At 36.0% G+C, this 25,063-nt stretch overlaps 1 protein-coding gene across 2 annotated transcripts in view; it reads right to left on the bottom strand.

Moving 5' to 3' along the window:
• Window positions 1-25,063, bottom strand: part of PIK3CB (phosphatidylinositol-4,5-bisphosphate 3-kinase catalytic subunit beta) — a 193,211-nt gene that overhangs the window by 77,139 nt on the left and 91,009 nt on the right. For both annotated transcript variants that reach the window (XM_067737676.1, XM_067737677.1), the window contains exons 4-8: window positions 23,748-23,973; window positions 14,275-14,498; window positions 11,365-11,544; window positions 8,774-8,944; window positions 7,793-7,870 (exon numbers count right to left, since the gene is read on the bottom strand). In XM_067737676.1, coding sequence (XP_067593777.1) covers window positions 7,793-7,870; window positions 8,774-8,944; window positions 11,365-11,544; window positions 14,275-14,498; window positions 23,748-23,973 — 879 coding nt within the window. The remainder of the gene's footprint in view (window positions 1-7,792; window positions 7,871-8,773; window positions 8,945-11,364; window positions 11,545-14,274; window positions 14,499-23,747; window positions 23,974-25,063) is intronic.

Below are 25,063 nucleotides of genomic sequence, written 5' to 3'. Positions count from 1 at the left end.
TCATCGACAGGAAGACACTAGAACTCACCAAAAAAGATACCCCACATCCAAAGATAAAGGAGAAGCCACAATGAGATGGTAGGAGGGGTACAATCACAGTAAAATCAAATCCCATAACTGCTGGGTGGGTGACTCACAGACTGGAGAACACTTATACCACAGGAGTGCACCCACTGGAGTGAAGGTTCTGAGCCCCACGTCAGGCTTCCCAACCTGGGGGTCTAGCAACGGGAGGAGGAATTCCTAGAGAATCAGACTTTGAAGCCTAGTGGGAATTGACTGCAGGACTTTGACAGGACTGGGGGAAAGAGAGACTCCACTCCTGGAGGGCAGACACAAAGTAGTGTGCCCATCGGGACCCAGGGGAAGGAGCAGTGACCCCAGGGAAGACTGAACCAAAACTACCTGCTAGTGTTGGAGGGTATCCTGCAGAGGCGGGGGGTGGCTGTGGCTCACCGTGGGGACAAGGACACTGACAGAAGAAGTTCTGGGAAGTACTCCTTGGAGTGAACCCTCCCAGAGTCTGTCATTAGCCCCTCCAAAGAGGCCAGGTAGGCTCCAGTGTTGGGTTGCCACAGGCCAAACAACCAACAGGGAGAGAACCCAGCCCCACCCATCAAGAGTCAAGTGGATTAAAGTTTTACTGAGCTCTTCCCACCAGAGCAGCAGTCAGCTCTACCCACCACCAGTCCCTCTCATCAAGCCTCTTGATAGCCTCATCCACCAGAGGGCAGACAGCAGAGCAGAAGCAAGAAGAACTACAATCCTGCAGCCTGTGGAACAAAAACCACATGCACAGAAAGAGAGACAAGATGAAAAGGCAGAGGGCTATGTACCAGATGAAAGAACAAGATAAAACCCCAGAAAAACAACTAAATGAAGTGGAGATAGGCAACCTTCTAGAAAAAGAATTCAGAATAATGATAGTGAAGATGATTCAGGACCTCGGAAAAAGAATGGAGGCAAAGATCGAGAAGATGCAAGAAATGTTTAACAAAGACCTAGAAGCATTAAAGAACAAACAAACAGAGATGAAAAATACAATAACGGAAATGAAAACTACACTAGAAGAAATCAATAGCAGAATAAGTGAGGCAGAAGACAGATAAGTGACCTGGAAGACAGAATGATGGAATTCACTGATGCAGAACAGAATAAGGAAAAAAGAATGAAAAGAAATGAAGACAGCCTAGGAGACCTCTGGGACAACATTAAATGCAACAACATTCACATTATAGGGGTCCCAGAAGGAGAAGAGAGAGAGAGAAAGGACCAGAGAATATATCTGAAGAGATTATAACTGAAAACTTCCCTAACATGGGAAAGGAAACAGCCACCCAAGTCCAGGAAGTGCAGCGAGTCTCATACAGGATAAACCCAAGGAGAAACACACCGAGACACACAATAATCAAATTGGCAAAAATTAAAGACAAAGAAAAATTATTGAAAGCAACAAGAGAAAAACAACAAATAACATACAAGGTAACTCCCATAAGGTTAACAGCTGATTTCTCAGCAGAAACTCTACAAACCAGAAGGGAGTGGTGTGATATACTTAAAGTGATGAAAAGGAAGAAACTACAACCAAGATTACTCTACCCAGCAAGGATCTCATTCAGATTCGATAGAGAAATCAAAAGCTTTACAAACAAGCAAAACCTAAGAGAATTCAGCACCACCAAACCAGCCCTACAACAAATGCTAAAGGAACTTCTCTAAGTGGGAAACACAAAAGAAGAAAAGTATCTACAAAAACAAGCCCAAAACGATCAAGAAAATGGTCATAGGAAAATACATATCGATAATTACCTTAAACGTGAACGGATTAAATGCTCCAACCAAAAGTCACAAGCTTGCTAAATGGATACAAAAACAAGACCCATATATATGCTGTCTACAAGAGACCCACTTCAGACCTAGCGACACATACAGACTGAAAGTGAGGGGATAGAAAAAGATATTCCATGCAAATGGAAATCAAAAGTAAGCTGGAGTAGCAATACTCATATCAGATAAAATAGACTTTAAAATAAAGAATGTTATAAGAGACAAGGAATTACACTACATAATGATCAAGGGATCAATCCAAGAAGAAGATATAACAATTATAAATATATATGCACCCAACATAGGAGCACCTCAATACATAAGGCAACTGCTAACAGGTATAAAAGAGGAAATCGACAGTAACACAATAATAGTGGGGGACTTTAACAGCTCACTTACACCAATGGACAGATCATACAAAATGAAAATAAATAAGGAAACAGAAGCTTTAAATGACACAATAGACCAGAGATATTTAATTGATATTTATAGGACATTCCATCCAAAAAGAGCAGATTATACTTTCTTCTCAAGTGCACAAGAAACACACTCCAGGATAGATTACATCTTGGATCACAAATCAAGCCTCAGTAAATTTAAGAAAACTGAAATCATATCAAGCACCTTTTCTGACCATAATGCTATGAGATTAGAAATCAATTACAGGGGAAAAAAACGTAAAAAAAACAAACACATGGAGGCTAAACAATACGTTACTAAATAACCAAGAGATCACTGAAGAAATCAAAGAGGACATCAAAAAATACCTAGAGACAAATGATAATGAAAACACGACAATCCAAAACATATGGGATGCAGCAAAAGCAGTTCTAAGAGGGAAGTTTATACCTATACAACCCTACCTCAAGAAACAAGAAAAATCTCAAGTAAACAATCTAACCTTACACCTAAAGGAACTAGAGAAAGAAGAACAAACAAAACCCAAAATTAGTAGAAGGAAAGAAATCATAAAGATCAGAGCAGAAATAAATAAAATAGAAACCAAACAAGAGCAAAGATCAATAAAACTAAAAGCTGGATCTTTGAGAAGATAAACAAAATTGATAAACCATTAGCCAGACTCATCAAGAAAAAGAGGAAGAGGACTCAAATCAATAAAATTAGAAATGAAAAAGGAGAAGTTGCAACAGACAACGCAGAAATACAAAGCATCCTAAGAGACTACTACAAGCAACTCTGTGCCAATAAAATGGACAACCTGGAAGAAATGGACAAATTCTTAGAAAGGTATAACCTTCCAAGACTGAACCAGGAAGAAATAGAAAATATGAACAAACCAATCACAAGTAATGAAATTGAAACTGTGATTAAAAATCTTCCAACAAACAAAAGCCCAGGACCAGATGGCTTCACAGGTGAATTCAATCAAACATTTAGAGAAGAGCTAACACCCATCCTTCTAAAACTCTTCCAAAAAATTGCAGAGGAAGGAACACTCCCAAACTCATTCTATGAGGCCACCATCACCCTCATACCAAAACCACATCGAGATACTACAAAAAAAGAAAATTACAGACCAATATCACTGATGAATATAGACGCAAAAATCCTCAACAAAATACCAGCAAACAGAATCCAACAACACATTAAAAGGATCATACACCAGGATCAAGTGGGATTTATCCCAGGGATGCAAGGATTCTTCAATATACACAAATCAATCAATGTGATACACCATATTAACAAACTGAAAAATAAAAACCATATGATCATCTCAGAAAAAGATGCAGAAAAAGCTTCTGACAAAATTCAACACCTATTTATGATAAAAACTCTCCAGAGAGTGGGCATAGAGGGAAACTACCTCAACATAATAAAGGCCATATATGACAAACCCACAGCAAACATCCTTCTCAATGGTGAAAAACTGAAAGCATTTCCTCTAAGATCAGGAACGAGACAAGGATGTCCACTCTCACCACTATTATTCAACATAGTTTTGGAAGTCCTAGCCACGGCAATCACAGAAGAAAAAGAATTAAAAGGAATACAAATTGGAAAAGAAGAAGTAAAACTGTCAGTGTTTGCAAATGACATGATACTATACATAGAGAATCCTAAAGATGCCACCAGAAAACTACTAGAGCTAATCAATGAATTTGGTAAAGTTGCAGGATACAAAATTAATGCACAGAAATTTCTTGCATTCCTATACACTAATGATGAAAAATCTGAAAGAGAAATTATGGAAACACTCCCATTTACCACTGCAACAACAACAACAAAATACCTAGGAATAAACCTACCTAGGGAAACAAAAGACCTGTATGTAGAAAACTATAAGACACTGATGAAAGAAATTAAAGATGATACCAACAGATGGAGAGATATACCATGTTCTTGGATTGTAAGAATCAATATTGTGAAAATGACTATACTACCCAAAGCAATCTGCAGATTCAATGCAATCCCTATCAAATTACCAGTGGCATTTTTTATGGAACTAGAACAAATCAACTTAAAATTTGTATGGAGACACAAAAGACCCCACCCCAAATAGCCAAAGCAGTCTTGAGAGAAAAAAACAGAGCTGGAGGAATCAGACTCCCTGACTTCAGACTATACTACAGAGCTACAGTAATCAAGACAATATGGTTCCGGCACAAAAAGAGAAACGTAGATCAGTGGAACAAGATAGAAAGCCCAGAGATAAACCCACGCACCTATGGTCAACTAATCTATGACAAAGGAGGCAAAGATATACAATGGAGAAAAGACAGTCTCTTCAATAAGTGGTGCTGGGAAAACTGGACAGCTACATGTAAAAGAATGAAATTAGAACACTCCCTAACACCATACACAAAAATAAACTGAAAATGGATTCAAGACCTAAATGTAAGACCAGACACTATAAAACTCTTAGAGGAAAACATAGGAAGAACACTCTTTGACATAAACCACAGCAAGATCTTTTTTGATCCACCTCCTTGAGTAATGGAAATAAAAACAAAAGTAAACAAATGGGTCCCAATGAAACTTCAAAGCTTTTGCACAGCAAAGGAAACCATAAACAGACGAAATGACAACCCTCAGAATGGGAGAAAATATTCGCAAACGAATCAACGGACAAAGGATTAATCTCCAAAATATATTAACAGCTCATGCAACTCAATATTAAAGAAACAAACAACCCAATCCAAAAATGGGCAGAAGACCTAAATAGACATTTCTCCAAAGAAGACATACAGATGGCCAAGAAGCACACGAAAAGCTGCTCAACATCACTAATTATTAGAGAAAGCAAATCAAAACTACAATAAGGTATCACCTCACACCAGTTAGAATGGGCATCATCAGAAAATATACAAACAACAAATGCTGGAGAGGGTGTGGAGAAAAGGGAACCCTCTTGCACTGTTGGTGGGAATGTAAATGGATACAGCCACTGTGGAGAACAGTATGGAGGTTCCTTAAAAAACTAAAGGATATGATCCAGCAATCCCACTACTGGGAATATACCCAGAGAAAACCATAATTCAAAAAGACACATGCACCTCAGTGTTCACTGCAGCACTACTTACAATAACCAGGTCATGGAAGCAACCTAAATGTCCACTGATAGACAAATGGATAAAGAAGTTGTGGTACATATATACGATGGAATATTACTCAGCCATAAAAAGGAACGAAATTGAGTCATTTGTTGAGACGTGGATGGATCTAGAGACTGTCATACAGAGTGAAGTAAGTCAGAAAGAGAAAAACAAATATTGTATATTAACGCATGTATGTGGAACCTAGAAAAATGGTATAGATGAACCAGTTTGCGAGGCAGAAGTTGAGACACAGATGTAGAGAACAAACGTATGGACACCAAGGGGGGAAAACCATGGTGGGGTGGGGATGGCGGTGTGCTGAACTGGACGATTGGGATTGACATGTATACACTGATGTGTATAAAATTGATGACTAATAAGAACCTGCAGTATAAACAAACAAAAAACAACTAATACTAAACTTTCTTTGGGTTATCTGTATGGAAATATGTTAATATAAATGTTTCAGACATTACATGAAATTTCTAAAAATCTTATATGTTCTGGTATAATGTTATAAGTCATAATTCTAGTTATTACTTTAAAATATATATCTCAGAAATAACTAAATTTCCTTGTCAATTGCATTATTATGAACTTTCATCAAATCTTTAACCGTGGTCATTTTTAAGTCTTTTGTCATTTACAGACAGTTCTGGGTATAGTCTGATGCTTTCACAAAAATGTTCCTATAAAGGGGTTTCATCTTCAAGGAATTCATGGAAAAGACTCTGACAAGTACAGGTTTCGGGTAACTGACTATACTGCTGAACTGAATGAATAAGCATTTTCAGAACTCTAATGGAAAACTGATGAATTAATAAAAGTGCTAACAAAAGATCAAGATGAAAAAAAAAATTAATTACATGGGACTGAGTGAACTGATGAGGATGATTATAATTTTTGTGACTTTCTGTTTGAATAATAAAAAAAAAATCCCACAAGGACTCAGAGGCAAAAAATATACAAATCAATTTTCACTGCAAAGTAAAGGAGCTGTTACAGTGGAGGATTACTGGACTGAATGTCAATATTATGACATTGTATAAGTGTGTTTCGTGTTTGCTAACTGCAATCATTGTTGCTTTTGTGGTCATCCATTTACAATGCTTGGTGTCAGTTTATCTCTTGTAAAAATAAAATACAGTGTGTGTGCATGAAAAAAATAAAATAAAAAGTCAAAAAAACCCAAAAACCATAAAAAAAAAAAAAGAAATATAATTCCCGAGGAACTCTACTAAATATTTAATAATCCAGAGGACCATCCAAGATATAAAGTGAAGAAATCAAGTTATAGAATACATATATGTAACATCATCCCTTTTCTTTAAGAAACCGACCAATCAACAAAATAAACACAACCATATGTTTATATATATTTGTATAAACCATATGTGTATATATATTTGTATAAACATGGAGGTCACTCAAGGCCTGTTGACCTTGAATCCCATATGATGGTAAAGAGATGGGGAGGAGAGATCAGCAACTTTTTTCTTAAATAATGTTTGGAATTTTTTTGCCTGTTTCAACAATCATGCTATACTTTTGCCACTGGAAAAAATTAATAAAGAAAATTTAAATTTAAGGGAAAAATTAAATTACCACTAAAATAGAAAACAAAGGCTAATTGGCCATAAGCATACTCATTAAGAATTAAAATCTAGCTAAGAATAAAAGTGAAAAAAATCCCTTATTTTAATGACAGCTACCCAAAGAATCTTTAATGTCCATTTATAAAAGCAAGCCACTGGTAATCTTTGGCAAGGTGCTCCTGAATATATCCTCATGCCAGCAAACATCTTAAACTAACTGAATCTCTTTCTTGGATCACAAAACTATTCATTTAATTTCCTGCCAAGCTAAATAGGGGAAAATGTATGCTTTACACTTTCAGACAAAATGCCTTGTTAAGTCTTAACTGTAGGGGTGGTGCAATAAATCCTCATGTGTTAACAAGTTGTGGTCTACAACAGAGTCATGTATTTTATTTCAGGAAAAAATATTACATTTTCTGTGTTTTCAGCAAGTTTAAATGGAAAAAAAAGGGGGAGGGGGTAAGAGAGGCTATTGTGCAGCTCTAAGCAAAGCTGAGAAAGGAGAGTAAGCCTGCCCAGAAATATGTGACCTATAGGTTTGGCTTAAATTTCACTTGCTGAATTCTTGATCTAAACCCATTTCTTTTCCATAATATATACTGGGAAAATGTCAATCTATCCAGTACATCTCAAACTATTCAAAGAATATTTTAAAACAAAAATTCTTAACTGTCCTATATACCATACTCTATCGCCTGTAGTTAACCAATATGGGTAAAATTCGTCTCCAATGTGACTTTCACTGAGCGTATCAGTGACTTATTCAAATAATGGAGCTGAAGATAAATTCAAATCTTAACAAGTACTCACTTTTACAGTTTCTTCTGTATTAAGTTTATTTCCCTTAACCAAGACAATTTGGAAAGGGTTGTTATTTTCCCAAACATGCTGTAAAAAAATGAAATAAACAGAGTATTTTAATGAAAGAAATGAATATTCTATGCTAGCAATGAAATCGTCTTATCAGTTCTCATTTCCATTGGTAAAAGAATGAAAATACACCTCTGAACAACTGAAAATCATATATATTAAAATAACCATCACAACCACTAGCACTTAGTTCTCAAGGCAAAACAGGCAGCATTCCAGTATTGCTAAGAAATTCACTAAACACCATTAAAAAATAGTATTAAAAGTTTTGCATAAATTAAGAATTGACCAATAAATTAATATAAAGATAATAACTTAATCATCAAGGAATGGTTAAACATTCAATTTCTTAAGACTGAAGAACTATTTTAAAACTGTCGTGTTCTGATGAATACAAACTTAAGATTTGCTTTATACAAATATATTACATTCTAGAAAAAAATGATGGCTTTGTTACATTTAAAGTCTAAAAGTATTCAATAAGAAAGAAAGAAGAAAACAAATTATACCAAAACACTATTATAGATAAACTGAAAGAAATGAGATATACCAGAAAATCAACTGTCTCTGCACATCTAACTTTTCTACTAGAATGCTCAACTTGCTCTTTGAAGTCCCATTTAGCTCTAATCTCAACATATCTCAAATTTGAGGGCATTTTTCTTTAGCACCAAAAGATAATTGAAAACATAAATGGCCTGTTTACAATCATATGTAGCCTGAGTAAGGAAAAAGAAGGGTAGCTAAAAAGATAATTACTAATAAATGGTGATGGATCTTTGGCAAATATGCATTAATATTCTGGGGAATATTAATATTAATTCATATTAATATTCTGTGGAAAATAGGCTTAAGCATACAACCTAACCAAAAAAATCGCGTGCCTTCTGGGGTTACCAAAGGTTCACACGTGAAACTTACAGAAATAATTCGAGTTTTCTTTGGTGGTAAAGGAAGAGGAAGGTTAGATGAATTTCGATTTATGGCAGCCTCTATAGCAATCATTTCCTGTTCATACAGCTTCTTGATCTTGCAACATTCCACAAGTATAAAATGGGGCAAGGTCCTATTCATTACACAGTTCCGGATATACTACAGTGGCAAGAAAGAATAAGGTAAGGATTTTCAAGCAAAACTTAAATCAACAGAAGAATAAAATTAAGCTGAACAACACTAGAACAAATGCACTGTGAAAGAGTATCTTAAATAACAACTCAATGTCAAGAATATGAGAAATAAAAATCACAACACAAAATTGCTACAATTAATTGAACATCTACATACCTGAGAACTGAACTAGATACTTCTTATATGTTAGAGCTAATCTTCATAACTCTAAAAGACAGATTTTCCCCTTTTAATAGACTAAAGAACTGAAAATCAGAAAGCTAAATTACACAGCTAGTATCTTTAACACCTGGATTTAAATCCATTTGTCTGACTTCTTTTCTGTTTGCTAAACTTTGGAGAAATATGTGCCACAGTATAGATGTTTTATTTTCTCTTCTCTGCACTTAAGACCTGACAGTATGACCAACTGGCACACCTTTCCAGGGGCAGGACTTGATCGTCATAGACTGTGATGCCACACTGCCACCTCTGACCAGTAAGTCAGGAAAGGTGAATATGTAGTACACATGTGGCCATTTTTTATAAGTCTTGAGATGGCCACATTTCCATGGATCCCTGAGGCAGACCTGGTAGCTTTTCAGCACAGGGCTCCAGGCACCCATTACTGCCTTTCCATCAAAAACTTACTGGCCATTTGAGCTTGATGCTCTGTTTCATTTCCATGAAACCAGGATGATTCTCCAGAGGCATAAAAGAAGAGGGGTGGTTATTCACATTACCAAAGATTCCTAACATAATGAATAGAAATCCAATGTACTCCTCACTATAATAAATTTCCTATACAGATATAAAGTGTGACTCAGTATATTGTATTCAATTCAGAACCACTGAAAATACACTTCTGGAAAAAAGAAAATTTCCAGAATGGCCTATAAGTGGGAGTTAACATGATACTATGATAAATTCATTCAAAAACTTTTCACTATGAAAGATGTATCATTTCATTTCCTTCAGGTTCCTTCACCTTCATTGTATATTTTCTTTCTCACATGACCTTGTACAAAAAACACACGTCTTTAGTTTTCTTTGTAATAACAAATTCCAGTTTGAGCGAAACAATGTACTTTCCTCCTATTAAGGTTTAAAAAAAAAGTGTTAAATTAAAGAAGCAGTAGGCTACTTAAAAGATGGCAGAGGGCTTCCCTGGTGGCGCAGTGGTTGAGAGTCCGCCTGCCGATGCAGGGGACGCGGGTTTGTGCCCCGGTCCGGGAGGATCCCACATGCCGCGGAGCAGCTGGGCCCGTGAGCCATGGCCGCTGAGCCTGCGCGTCTGGAGCCTGTGCTCCGCAACGGGAGTGGCCACAACAGTGAGAGGCCCGCGTACCACAAAAAAAAAAAAAAAAAAAAAAAAAGATGGCAGAACATGAAGGGAAGAAGTCAGTACTTAGATGTCACCACCAAGCACTTTTCATCTTCCTTCTTCCTCTCATGGGCTAGAGTTCAAGCACTTACTGTCAGAATGTCACAGATCCCAAAGCTGTGCACAGAGGTTATAACTGCTGCTAGACTTTCTACCTACTAAACCAAGGATTAAGGGCTACACTAAAAATCTGAAAAAAAAGAAGGGGAGGATACAAAATCCCCTGTTACCTGGTAATAAATCAGAGCTCCTTCTCAAACAGACATCACTTAATAACTGGCATGCCTGTATCCCTCTTGCTTAAAACAAACAACAAAAATCACAAATAAGAGTAATCAGAGGTTTCCATGGTGGCACAGTGGTTAAGAATCCGCCTGCCAATGCAGGGGACACAGGTTCAAGCCCTGGTCAGGGAAGATCCCACATGCCGCAGAGCAACTAAGCCCATGCGCCACAATTACTGAAGTCCGGGAGCCTAGAGCCCACGAGCCACAACTACTGAGCCTGCATGCCACAACTACTGAAGCCCATGCGCCTAGAGCCCGTGCTCCACAACAAGAGAAGCCATGGCAATGAGAAGCCCGCACACCGCAACGAAGAGTAGCCCCCACTTGCTGCAACTAGAGAAAGCCTGAGTGCAGCAAGGAAGACCCAATGCAGCCAAAAATAAATTAATTAATTAAATTAATTTTTAAAGAAAGAGTAATCACATATTTTCCTAAAATTCTGTTACTATTTACCTCTAACTTGGCACTTAACCCAGTATTCTTTATGTAACAACCATTTTTTGGTCTCCAAATGTAATTTTAACAAAAATATCCTCAAGTTCCTTGAAGGCAAAGCTTCTTTAAATAGCATACCTTATGCTGGGGGAAGGGGTGTCGCAATGCACATATCTTATTTAAACTCCACTATACTCCAAAAATAACCTGAGGCACATCAATTCCCTGCATAAAACATCTACACAAAGAATTCATGACTAAATGTAAATAAATGGTAAATTGACAGTTAAAACACATACCTGGAACTGAATTAGTGGGTGATCACCAAACACATATTCTACTCTCCCACTGACTTGCAACACATAGTCATAGGGGCTAACTTCATCTTCTTTCCCATGAATAGTCAAACGTTTTTGGATTGCCAATTCATTTATTTTGATAGGATTCATATTAGGAGATACTTGAAAGCTAAACACATCCTAAAAAGGGGGGTAGAAAAAAGAAGCAATTTTGTATTTACACTGGAAAAAAAAATCACTCTTTACATTTGTACTTATTATTAAGTACTACAGTGTACACAACTATACACATGTACACATGTACATCCTTTACATTTAATTTCCAGTAAATTTTCTTTCCCCCTACCAATCCTGGAAAATCATTTTTTAACCTAAATGAATACCTTGTTACAGTTCATCTCATTTTTAGTTTAGTGTTCCCACATGCTGCTTCCCAATGCTGGTTATCAGCAGTGATGGTGAAATGGCCAAATGAGAATTTAAAGAATTTGAGGGGGGGTGGGCGGGGTGATGCATGTATGATGGAGTCGGTTGCCAAACATCCTTTATTTTGAGATTCTGTCATTCCTATTTTTTGATGATAAAATGTTTATTCACTTATGAAATAGTGCTGGCAATAAATTACGGTATGGGGTTTGGGTTTTTTTAAAGCAATAATAGCCTAAATAAAAATCTATAAACTCGGGCTTCCTTGGTGGTGCAGTGGTTAAGAATCCGCCTGCCAATGCAGGGGACACGGGTCCGAGCCCTGGTCCGGGAAGATCCCACATGCCGCGGAGCAACTAAGCCCGTGAGCCACAACTACTGAGCCCACGTGCCACAACTACTGAAGCCCGCGTGCCTAGAGGCCATGCTCCACAACAAGAGAAGCTACCGCAATGAGAAATCCGTGCACCACAATGGAGAGTAGCCCCCGCTCGCCGCAACTAGAGAAAGCCCGCACCCAGCAACAAAGACCCAACACAGCCAAAAATAAATAAATAAAATAAATAAATTTATTTTTTAAAAAAATCTATAAACTCTATGTGACTTTCTAAAATTATTTCATGACTTAAAAATTTACTATTCTGTATGATCAAAAACTCTAAGAATTTTTGGTTTAATCCCTGGGAAGTATTTAGCCGAAAGAAAAGGAGACTAAGGAGACATATGATAGCTATATTCCAATTATCTGAATATCTGGCATGTAGAATAAAGGGACATTGAATGGATACATATTAAATAAGAAAGTATAACCAGATAAGCAGAAGTCACAGAAAGCTAGTGTGAATTTAATTTTTTAAATTCAAAATTTAAATGTGTGCTTGCTCACAGTGAAAACATGCTACTTCAGTAGGCAGAGGGCTCCCATAGCAACTGGATGTATTTGGTTAGAGACACAGGATATAAAGGATGGTGAAAAGAATTATTATGTTATATAAAGAGTCTGCCTAGATGATGTCTAAACTCCTTTCACCGTTAAGTTCTATGACTGCTTGAATCCAATAAGATTTTACATCTATATCTCTCTTCTAACTTCAAAACACTTCTTTTCACATATACTTTGTTACAATGATGATCACATTAAAATTTGTATATCCAGTAGAGGTTTGACCCATATGTGATGAAATTCAAACTGACCTAGATGGACAAATTGCCCGGAGCAGGTATTTTCAAGTTGAATTCTAATCACCTTTTAACAGTAAAATTCCCTATTTCAACTCTTTCAACAATGCAGAATTCCTTAAACAGTATTTTAAATTTGATCTTTACACTTTATGATATCCAGTTCTTGGCTTAAATTGAACTTGAGTCTCAACATATCTCAGTATAGACTGGCAAATTGTTTTCTTTTTTTTTTTTCCTAGACAAACTTCCTTTGCAAAATGCCTGAATGTAGGATCCTTTTTTTACATCTGACCTAACAAATACTTAATAACATGTTTTTGGCAAGGAGGCCGACTTGATAAAATGAGAAACACCTGGAAAAAATCCTGACTCTACCACTGACCAGCTATGAAGCAGGGCACAAAAGAACTCAAACTTCTCTCCCTTTCAGTTTCTTCACTATAAAATGGGGTTAAAATAACAACACTTTATTGGGTTGTTGTGAGAAGTAGAGAATATATTTCAAAAATACCTTTCATAATTCCTGGCATAGTAAAGTGCTCAACATAGAAGGACTACTGATAAAGGTTTTCTTATTGTTATCACAGTAACTGAAGAACAAAACAAAATATCCCTGTACTCCTACCCTAATTCCAAGGCCAGAGACTAGATGATAAAATGAGCACACTTCATACAAAGGCAGTAGCATAATCTAGTTTGTGAAATTGCTATGAACATTCAGATACAGATTAACTGTATATACACTCTATTATAATGCCCAATTCCGAACCGGCACTTAGTTCACGTACTCACAGAATGCAAATGTAAGAAAATGGAAAAAAAGAGCTCTTTGATCAAACCTTTCATTTTATAGACAAGAGAAAAATCACAAGAGAAAATAAAATTATATCCACATTAAACAACATTATCTATACCAGGGGTTGGCAAACTTTTTCTCTAAAGAACTAGGCTTTGCTAACAACATATGAGTATCTGTCGCATATTCTTCTTTCTTTTCTTTTTAACATCCTTCAAAATTCTTGGAGTTTTTTACATCCCACAAAAAATATAAAAACCATTCAAAACCACTGCAGTTTGCAGACCCCGATCTAGACAAAAATGCATCAAAAAACCATATATGTGCAAAGGATGTGTCACTTTAGGTTGTCACATATAATCCTAAATATATTTCCATCTTAAATCTAAAAATGATCTATGTCAGTCTTTACTAGGTGAGGAACAGCCTCCTTTAACATTGGTGCTGCATTCTGGTAAAATTCACAAATTTATTGTAAAGTATTTCTTAAAATAATATAATACTACCTGACAATTTTCAAAATGAACAGCCACAATGAGCTTTCCTCCGTAAAGTTTATCTTCTAGATTTTCAGGGATGGATGGTTCATGCTCTGGTGGATAGGTTTGCTTTAGCCAATCCATCCAAGACAATCCCACAAGCGACTGAATCTTTTCCTCACTGAATCTGCGCATTTTTATTCGGAACTCATTCACCTCAGGATCCTTCAAGGCATCAAATTCATGCAAACCTAAACAAAAATTTTAAACGTGTCATTTTGAGTAGCTAAGAGAATACAAAATATACTCAAAAAAAGATAATTTGGATGCTTGGTTTTTATGAAGCCAACAAAACTGAACAGGAAAATATTATGAAAGATAAAGAGAATATTATGAAAGATAAAAAAATATTCAAGATAAAATAACGAACTTCATGTATAGAAGATGAACATACAATTAGATTTCTAAAGAATACAAACTTGAAACCTCTTAAAGAAATATAGCTGGTTACCAATTTTAAAAAGATAATCACTGAAATTCACAGTACTATTTTAAAACCACATATGAAAAAGCCAGTTTTTCTTTACAAATCAAGTAAATCACATTTAAAATATTTAAGAAAGGCTAAGAATCTGAAAACTTTACAAATAAGCCTAAAACTCAAGTTATTACTTAAAACTCAGTAAACTTCAATTTTATAAACTTTCCGTTTACTGTGATTTTTCAACAATGGTTATAGCATATCAGTTAGTCAAAAATCTCATAAACATAAAACTATTTTTTGTTGTACTGAATTATGAACCACTTCTGCCATGAAAATAACTATATAACAGCCTGTATAAGCTTATAATTATTCTAATAAATAATTCTAGATATCTAAAATAATAGAACATGTATAAATTTTTATATGTGCATTAATTTTTACCTATCAGATTGGCAAACATTTTAAAGTTGGACAAAACCTTAAGCTGGAAGGGACAGAAGAGAAATAGGCATATTTAATATTTATTAGAACACACACACACACACACACACACACACACACACACACACACACACACACACAGTTTTGACCCTGGTATTCCACCAAGAGGAAGTGCAACCTGAGCGACTCAGGACCAACTAGTGAAAGTCAAATATGTTCCCCAAACCAGTCACGTAAGATGCCCAGCTTCTTGTGAGCCCACCTTGCGCTTCCTCCTGCCAGCAACTTCCATCAGGCATACATGAAAGCCATCCACTTTCTCTACCATAAAAGTTTATCACTCCCCTGCCTGACTCTGAGTCACTGCCAAACACAAAATTCCTTTATTATAGCAAGCTCTGAGTAAAAAGTCTGTTCTCATTTGCATGATTGTTTATTTCCACAAATCTATGGAAATAATTGTACAGATAACATGATATCAGTACAAGCATGTTCACTGTAGCTTTGTTTATAATAAACAAAAAACTGGAAACAACCTAAAGATAAATCATTAAGACCTGGTTAAAAAAATTAAGATACATCCATATACCGTGATAGAGTGGTGCAAGTGCTAAAATGAATGAAGTAGATCTGTGTTGTTAGGATAAAAGTCCCAGATATATTAAATATATGAAGCAGGAACACAGTGGGTCTCGCAAGATTCCTTTTATGCAAATTCAAAAGAAAGAATATAGAATGCATATAAATTTTTGCCTTGAAAATTGAGATAATATTAACAGCATTTCATAGTGTTGGAGAGGGAAGCACAGTGTGGCAAGCTGTTACTTTTCATTCTGTAGGGCCAAATCAATACTATATCATTTGAATATATGCACGTCAATGAGTGTTATCTTGATAGTAGACTTACCTGCATTGTATATTTACGTCTATTAAAACAGTCATTATTTCTAAAATACATATTAGCACTGATTTGACGTATTAAATATAGAAAATTTAAAATGTTTAAGTTCCATAATACAACAAAGGTAAAATCTTGAGGGTAAAATATGATTTCTTGGATAGTTTTAGATCTGGAATAAAATATATTACTCTAAATCAGCTATGTGAATGAACTGTAATTTAAGCGAACTACCTTAAGTATCTTAGAGCTTCTTCCTTTGCACTGTTCAAACTATTTCTATTCACAGATCATCGGTACTACAGATAAGGACATGGAAATGGATACCTAATAATAGATACATCTAACAAAAATCAAACTCTTTATCTCCCTTTATCTACTAAAAGTCATGTCTAATCCACTTTCTAAATGTCTCTCAACTCCGTCTAGTTCTCTTAGGTCCTATAGCCATTACCTTAATCCTAGCTACCATCATCTCTCCCATGGATTAATTATTACATCAGTTTTTCATTAATTTCTCTACTCACAATCTTAATCCCTCCAATCCATTTCCATTCCCCAACCTAAATAATTTTTCTAAAATGAAAATCTGATGATGTTACTCCCCTACTTAAATCCCTTCAATAGCTTCCCAATTGCTCTTACGAATTAAATCTCTACTTTTTACACGGCCTGGATGGCTCTGCATGCTCTGAAGCCGGTTGCCGCTCTGGACTTCCTGCTTATCCTAGCTGTCCCTTAAGCAAATCATAGTCAATTTCTTTTATTCCTTGAATAGGCCATCATTCCTATATGCCATTCCCACTTGGTTTTCCTTCTTCCATCTCCTTTCACCTACTCAACTCCTAATGAGCACTTAAGTCACAGTTTAGCTGTTTGTCTGCAAAGAGGAAGGCCCTGACTCACCCAGTTGATTTAAGTGACCCTCCTTGACTTATAACAACTTATACATTGTATTGTAACTGTCGGTTTACTGATCCATTATTTCCCACTGGATTGTGAGCTCCAAGCAGACAAAGACCACATTACCCAAGTTCAGTGCTGTGGTTCTCAAGTATAAACACTCAATATGAACTGTTGAATTGCAATGCTATTGTTTTGGTGATTTTTTTTCAATAATATAAATAAGGGACTCTTTTCACATAACTATGAGAGACAACTGAAAAGTACAGATTTCTTTCATACATCCCAGACTCACTAAATCCCAATCTCTGACAATCTGCTTTTTAAGAAACTGATGAATGGTTACCTAATCTATAACAAAGGAGGCAAGCGGACTTCCCTAGTGGTCCAGTGGGCAAGACTCCACGCTCCCAATGCAGGGAGCCCAGGATGTGATTCCTGGTCGGGGAACTAGTTCCTGCATGCATGCCACAACTAACACTCTGCATGCTGCAACTAAGAAGCCCGAATGCCACAACTAAGAAGTCTGCATACTGCAACTAAAGATCCCACATGCCACAACAAATATCCTGTGTGCCACAACTAAGACACAGCACAGTCAAAATAAATAAATATTTTAGGGCTTCCCTGGTGGCACAGTGGTTGAGAGTCCACCTGCCAATGCAGGGGACACGGGTTCGTGCCCTGGTCTGGGAAGATCCCACATGCCGCGGAGCGGGTGGGCCCGTGAGCCATGGCTGCTGAGCCTGTGCGCCCAGAGCCTGTGCTCCGCAACAGGAGAGGCCACAACAGTGAGAGGCCCACATACCACAAAAAATAAATAAGTAAGTAAATAAATAAATATTTTAAACAACAACAAAACAAAGGAGGCAAGCATATACAATGTAGACAAGACAGTCTCTTCAATAAGTGGTGCTGGGAAAACTGGACAGTTACATGTAAGAGAATGAAATTAGAACACTCCCTAACACCATACACAAAAATAAACTCAAAATGGATTGAAGACCTAAATGTAAGGGCAGATACTATAAAACTCTTAGAGGAAAACAGAGGCAGAACACTCTCTGACATAAATCGAAGCAAGATCTTTTCTGATCCACCTTCTAAAGTAATGACAATAAAAACAAAAATAAACAAATGGGATCTAATTAAACTTAAAAGCTTTTGCACAGAAGGAAACCATAAACAAAAGAAAAAGATAACCCTCAGAATGGGAGAAAATATTTGCAAACAAAGCAACCAACAATTAATGTCCAAAATATACAAATGGCTCATGCAGCTCAATAACAAAAAAACAAACAACCCAATCAAAAAATGAGAAGAAGACCTAAACAGACATTTCTCCAAAGAAGACATACAGATGACCAAAAAGTACATGAAAAGATGCTCAACATCACTAATTATTAGAGATATGCAATCAAAACTACAATGACATTATCACCTCACACGGGTCAGAATGGCCATCATCAAAAAATCTACAAACAGTAAGTGCTGGAGAGGGTGCGGAGAAAAGGGAACCATCCCACATTGTTGGTGGGAATGTAAACTGGTACAGCCACTATGGAGAACAGTATGGAGGTTCCTTAAACAACTACAAATACATATGACCCAGCAATCCCACTACTGGGCATATACCCTGAGAAAACCAAAATTCAAAAAGAGTCATGTACCAAAGTGTTCATTGCAGCTCTATTTACAATAGCCCAGAGATGGAAACAACCTAAGTGCCCATCATTGGATGAATGGATAAAGAAGATGTGGCACACATATACAATGGAATATTACTCAGCCATAAAAAGAAACGAAATTGAGCTATTCGTAATGAGGCGGATAGACCTAGAGTCTGTCATACAGAGTGAAGTAAGTCAGAAAGAAAAAGACAAATACCATATGCTAACACATATATATGGAATTTAAGGGGAAAAAAAATGTCATGAAGAACCTAGGGGTAAGACAGGAATAAAGACACAGACCTACTGGAGAACAGACTTGTGGATATGGGGAGGGGGAAGGGTGAGCTGCGACAGGGCGAGAGAGAGGCATGGACATATATACACTAACAAACGTAAGGTAGATAGCTAGTGGGAAGCAGCCGCATGGCACAGGGATATCGGCTCGGTGCTTTGTGACCGCCTGGAGGGGTGGGATAGGGAGGGTGGGAGGGAGGGAGATGCAAGAGGGAAGAGATATGGGAACATATGTATATGTATAACTGATTCACTTTGCTATAAAGCAGAAACTAACACACACACACACACACCAAAAAAAAAACTAAAAATAGAACTACCATATGACCCAGCAATCCCACTCCTGGGCATATATCCAGAGAAAACCATAATTTGAAAAGATACATGCACCCCAATGTTCATTGTAGCGCTACTTACAATAGCCAAGACATGGAAGCAACCTAAATATCCATTGACAGAGGAATGGATAAAGAAGATGTGGAACATATGTACATTGAAATATTACTCAGCCATAAAAAAGAACGAAATAACGCCATTTGCAGCAACATGGATGGACCTAGAGATTGTCATACTGACTGAAGTAAGTCAGACACAGAAAGATAAATATCATATGATACTGTTTATATGTGGAATCTTAAAAAAAAGGGGGGGTTACAAATGAACTTATTTACAAAACAGAAGTAGAGTCATGGATGTAGAAAACAGTTGTCAGGGGATATGGCGGGGGAGGGATAAATTGGGAGATTAGGATTGACATATACACACTACTATATATAAAATAGATAACTAATAAGAACATGCTGTATAGCACAGGGAACTCTACTCAATACTCAGAAATGGCCTATATGGGAAAAGAATCTCAAAAAAAAAAAAAAGGAGTGGATATATGTGTATGTATAACTGATTCACTTTGCTGTACATCTGAAACTAATACAACATTGTAAATCAACTATACTCCAATAAAAATTAAAACAAAAAAAGAAAGGAAGGAAAAAAAAAAAGAAAGAAAAAGGAAGAAATGGATGAAGCCTGAATTGGGGAACTACTATAAAGATCTCTTAAAAGTAGAAACTTTACCAAAAATAAAAAGTTAGGCTAAGGAATTTAATTTTAAGCCTAGTTAATTGCCTATATGTCTTGTGGTATGAAAATTTGATAGCAAAGCTTAAATTTTAAGATAAGAGTACTGTATAGTTTACAGTCAAATATAAATTTTTGATATTAAAAAAGTACTGAATGAACAATTTCTTCATATTAAAGATACTGTTAAAATCCTACAGACTATGTATTTCCTTCACTTTAAGGTATGCCACAGCTTTAGATAGGTGAGGAGAAAAAGGAAGTGTTCAAATACTTTTTTCAGGATGCTGACAAAATCCTCTGATCAAGATTTACTACTGGGTATTTGGAGAAATTTAATGCAGGAGTAACAAGTACCTTCTCTACAAAGAATAATCAGAACCCCAGCAGTAGCTCTATAAATAATTATTGAGAATAAACAGAAAATGAAATAATTAGGCATATCATCTTTCAGGAAAAGGTATTTTTAGACCCGTCAGGGCAGTTATGTCTGTAAAGGTTCTATTGTTTTCGCTGGGGAGGAGGAGGCAGCAAACTTGTTCCTGAAGTTAAATTGAAATAATTGTTCATTGTTTTCCCAGGAGGCATGACCTCACAAAGTCCCGGTTGTAGTCATCACATACAAATCAGCAACTGCAAAAAATGACTTGTTAGGTATTTAAAGTAAAATTTCATTCTAAAACATCAGAACAGACTTACTCAACTTCCTAAATGACTGTTAACATTTGAATTTGTGTATATGATCATAAGGCCAGCTTTCCTAAACTGCTGAGGGTCTAAAGTACAATTTATAAATTTTAAGAGCTTATAAACTGTTTAATTCAATGCAATAAAACACTCGTGGCATTTTCTTAGTCATTCAAATTGCAGGGCACATTGCATAAAAAAATTTTTGTACAATAAGCTTTATACACTAAATGAAATATGAAATATGGTACATTGTTTATAAAAAGAGAAATTCAATTCTAATATATATTAGATCTCTGTGCTGTTAGTAGGGTGAAGTTAGAGTTGTCAAATTTAAAAACAAAAAAACAAAAAAAACACAGTATGTCTAGTTCTATTTGAATTTTAGATAAACAGTGAATGACTTTTTGGCATTAAAAGTATCCCATGGATCTACTGTATTTTTATTTGGTAAATCTGACAAGCTTAGGTATAGATAATGGTGGCTAATGATTCCATATGCTTTGGAGATCAAGACCCAAAGAAAGCACAGTGATCTAAGTTTTGAAAAGATGGTAAATCTCAAAAAGACACCTATATTCTCATAAAAGTTAACTCTCTCTGTGATGCTAACCTTTTGAATTGTCAAATATTTCAGCTTCCCTAAATATCAGCAGAAAAATACAGAAAAACAGTATTTTCACAAACATGCACACAAAACTGCTTAAAAAGAACTATATCAAAATATTATCAGTGGATATTCTTGTCCTGGATAAAACTAAGTGATTTTTTTATTCTTTCTACTTTTACATATACTCTAATTCAAAGGAAAAATTTTTACTAATGGAGAATAATTAAAAGTTTAAAAAAAATCTTAGGAGCTCTAAAAAACAGAAAGGCATGCTTTCTATTGAAGCTATTAATATAGTTTTGAAAAATCTGTATGTTATACAATTACAAGCCTATTTAATGGGGGAAAAAGTCATTGCCAAAGCAAACTAGGTAACATCTGAAATAATCAAACATTTTTAAATACCAGGGTGTCATTCAGTAAATAAACAAGCTTCTGTTCTAAGTACTCAAAGGGAAGAGTTTAGTCCCACTGTGTAATCATTAGCTAGCCTGAATTAACTATAGGTCAAGATCAAAGAATAGTATCTTAAAGGTACTTACTATCTTAAAGGGGATGGTACTATATTATCCTATAAGAGTGAATGTGATCAATACAGGTAGCCAATCCAGATCCAACACTCTTCAGATATTTTTGGTTTTGTACTTTAAGCCTCCTCTTCAGTAATCCCCCTTGCAGTATGCAAATTCAAGTTAATACCCTGTCTAAGGCAGGATACCACTGGCCCTTTAGACATCTAAGATTACTACAGCAAGAGAGACTGCTCCGTGTTTACTGTGTTACTCACAATTCTCCCTGAAATTAATATGCAAAGAATAATGTGGGCATGATATATCTTGACTTGCTATAAAAGTAACTTCTACTTAAAACATAATTTTACTTATGGAGTAAAATTTATGGAAACATCGATCAGCTTAAAGTCTCGGTTAGCATAGAGTTGTGCATAAATTATGTTCATACTAGACGGGTAGTTCACAAGAAACTTAGGATGCATCTCTTAAAAAGGGCTTCTCAAAGTACCTGAGGCAAAGGAACAACTTTTTTATTTCAAATTTGCAAAAAAAACAATACTTTTATAAAATAAAAATAATTCACTAGACATATAGATTGCCAACAAGCACATGAAAGATGCTCAACATCGCTAACCATTAAAGAAATGCCAATCAAAACTACAATGAAATATCATCACTGGTCAGAATGGCCATCATTAAAAAGTCTACAGGGCTTCCCTGGTGGCGCAGTGGTTGAGAGTCCGCCTGCCAGTACAGGGGACACAGGTTCGTGCCCTGGTCCGGGAGGATCCCACATGCCGCAGAGCGGCTGGGCCCATGGGCCTGCTGAGCCTGCGCGTCCGGAGCCTGTGCTCCGCAACGGGAGAGGCCACAACAGTGAGAGGCCTGCGTACCGCCAAAAAAAAAAAGTCTACAAATAACAAATGCTGGAGAGGGTGTGGAGAAAAGGGAACCCTCCTACACTGTTGGTGGGAATGTAACTTGGTTCAGCCACCGTGAAAAACAATATATGGAGGTTCCTCAGAACACTAAATATAGGGTTGCCACTTGATACAGCAATCCCACTCCTGGGCATATATCCAAACAAAACTATAATTCAAAAAGATACATGCACCCTTATGTTCATAGCTGCACTATTCACAATAGCCAAGACATGGAAAGAGCCTAGATGTCCGTCGACAGTTGAATGGATAAAAAAAATGTGGTATATATACACAATGGAATACTACTCAGCCATAAAAAATAATGCCATTTGCAGCAACATGGATGGACCAAGAGATTATCATACTAAGTGAAGTAAGTCAGAAAGAGAAAGACAAACACCATATGATATCACTTATATGTGGAATCTAAAATATGACACAAAAAAACTTATCTACAAAACAGAAACAGACTCATAGCCATACAGAACAGACTTGTGGTTTTTCAAGGGGTAGGGGAGGGGGATGGATGGATTGGGAGTTTGGGACTAGCAGATGCAAACTATTATATATAGAATGGAAAAACAACAAGTCCTACTGTATAGCACTGGGAACTATATACAATATCCTGTGATAAACCATAATGGAAAAGAATGTATATTTATGCATAATTGAATCACTTCTTTATACAGCAGAAATTAACACAACATTGCAAATCAACTATACTTCAATAAATAAATTAAAAAAAAATAAGTCACTGGAAAAGAAAAAGATAAAAAATACACACACCCTTGGATGTTGTGGCAATATCACATCGCTAGAGAAGTTTATTCTCGATTTCTATACTTACTTTATCTCAGACTGGTTAACAATGTACAGACCAGCACTGGCCCATGGACCACACCTTGCAAAGCAAGGTCTCAGATCATACTTACTACATGTTTATACAGATAGCAACAAACATGTTAAAAATTCAAAATAAGAATTTTTTTAATTACCTCTTCCTATAAGGACTCCAATTTTTGAGTCTAATTTTTCCCCTGGGTCACAACTTCTTGTCACTAATTTGAGAACTGGAAGAAAAGGTCTGACATCACAGAGTCTTCTTGTTTCATCTTCAAGCTCCTCATATACAGCAGTTTGATTCACACATGCAAACATATAGGAGTCAATTTCCATAAGGAGGTTAAACATTGGGTAATTATGAACTTGTTTCCATAACATCTGCAGGAAAAAGTAATAAGACATTTTCTGAAATGGAAATACTTGCTCAAGTGTACAAAGATATATCTACAAGGATGCTCACTGCAGCACTCTTTGGAAAACTCAAAAACTGAGGACAAGCAAACTGCTTAGCAATAAGGGATCAGTTAAGTGAATTACGGAATATTACAGAACTGTGAAAATAAAACAGAAAAACACGGTAACATGGAAAGCTATACGAGATATATTAAGGTTGGTTCCTTTTAAAAACAGCAATTGTAAGAGAATATTACAGAACTGTGAAAATAAAACAGAAAAACACGGTAACATGGAAAGCTATACGAGATATATTAAGGTTGGTTCCTTTTAAAAATAGCAATTGTAAGAGAATATGAATGGTATTTAACCCATTTTTGTAAAGTAATATAATGGTATAATGCAAAAAAATGCATTTATATAAACAAAAGTATTAAATGTGAAAATCTATGAAGAATAAGAATCACTGAAGACTTCCATATTTAGCATTCTGGTGGACATAAATAATTTCTAATTAAAAAGAAGAACATTTAAATTATGTATCATCTATCACCTCCATACAAAATTTACATTATTTTTGTCCTGAATTCTTTTCTATTCACCAGAGTTATCTCCATTAACTAGCACTGTCCTGTTAGGATGAGCAGAATCAATTTCTCATGATCTCCCCTGAAGTCTCCTGGATGAGATCACATAAAAGGTCACCACACAAACACAAGGTGGATTACATATTTTAACTGCAACCAGGACAAAAGTCAACAGCTGAGGGATAAAAATCGTGGCCAATCCTCAGATTCAGTTATATGAAACAAACAAGAGAAACTGATGCTAGGCAAAAAAAAAAATTAAAAAAATAGGCAAATTGGACTTCATCAAAATTAGAAACTTTTCTGTATCAAAGCACACTATTATGAGAGTGAAAAGGCAGCTCACAGAATAGGAGAAATTATTTTCAAATTATATGTTTGATAAGAGATTACCATCCAGAATACATTAAAGAACTCCCATGACTCAACAACAAAAAACAATTGAATTAAAAAATAGGCAACGGTCTTGAACAGACAATTCTACAAAT

The sequence above is a fragment of the Pseudorca crassidens genome, chromosome 5 (assembly GCF_039906515.1).
Source record: "Pseudorca crassidens isolate mPseCra1 chromosome 5, mPseCra1.hap1, whole genome shotgun sequence".
Lineage (NCBI taxonomy): Eukaryota > Metazoa > Chordata > Mammalia > Artiodactyla > Delphinidae > Pseudorca > Pseudorca crassidens.
Note: the sequence above shows the minus strand (reverse complement) of the source record. Positions and strands in the feature narration are given on the sequence as shown.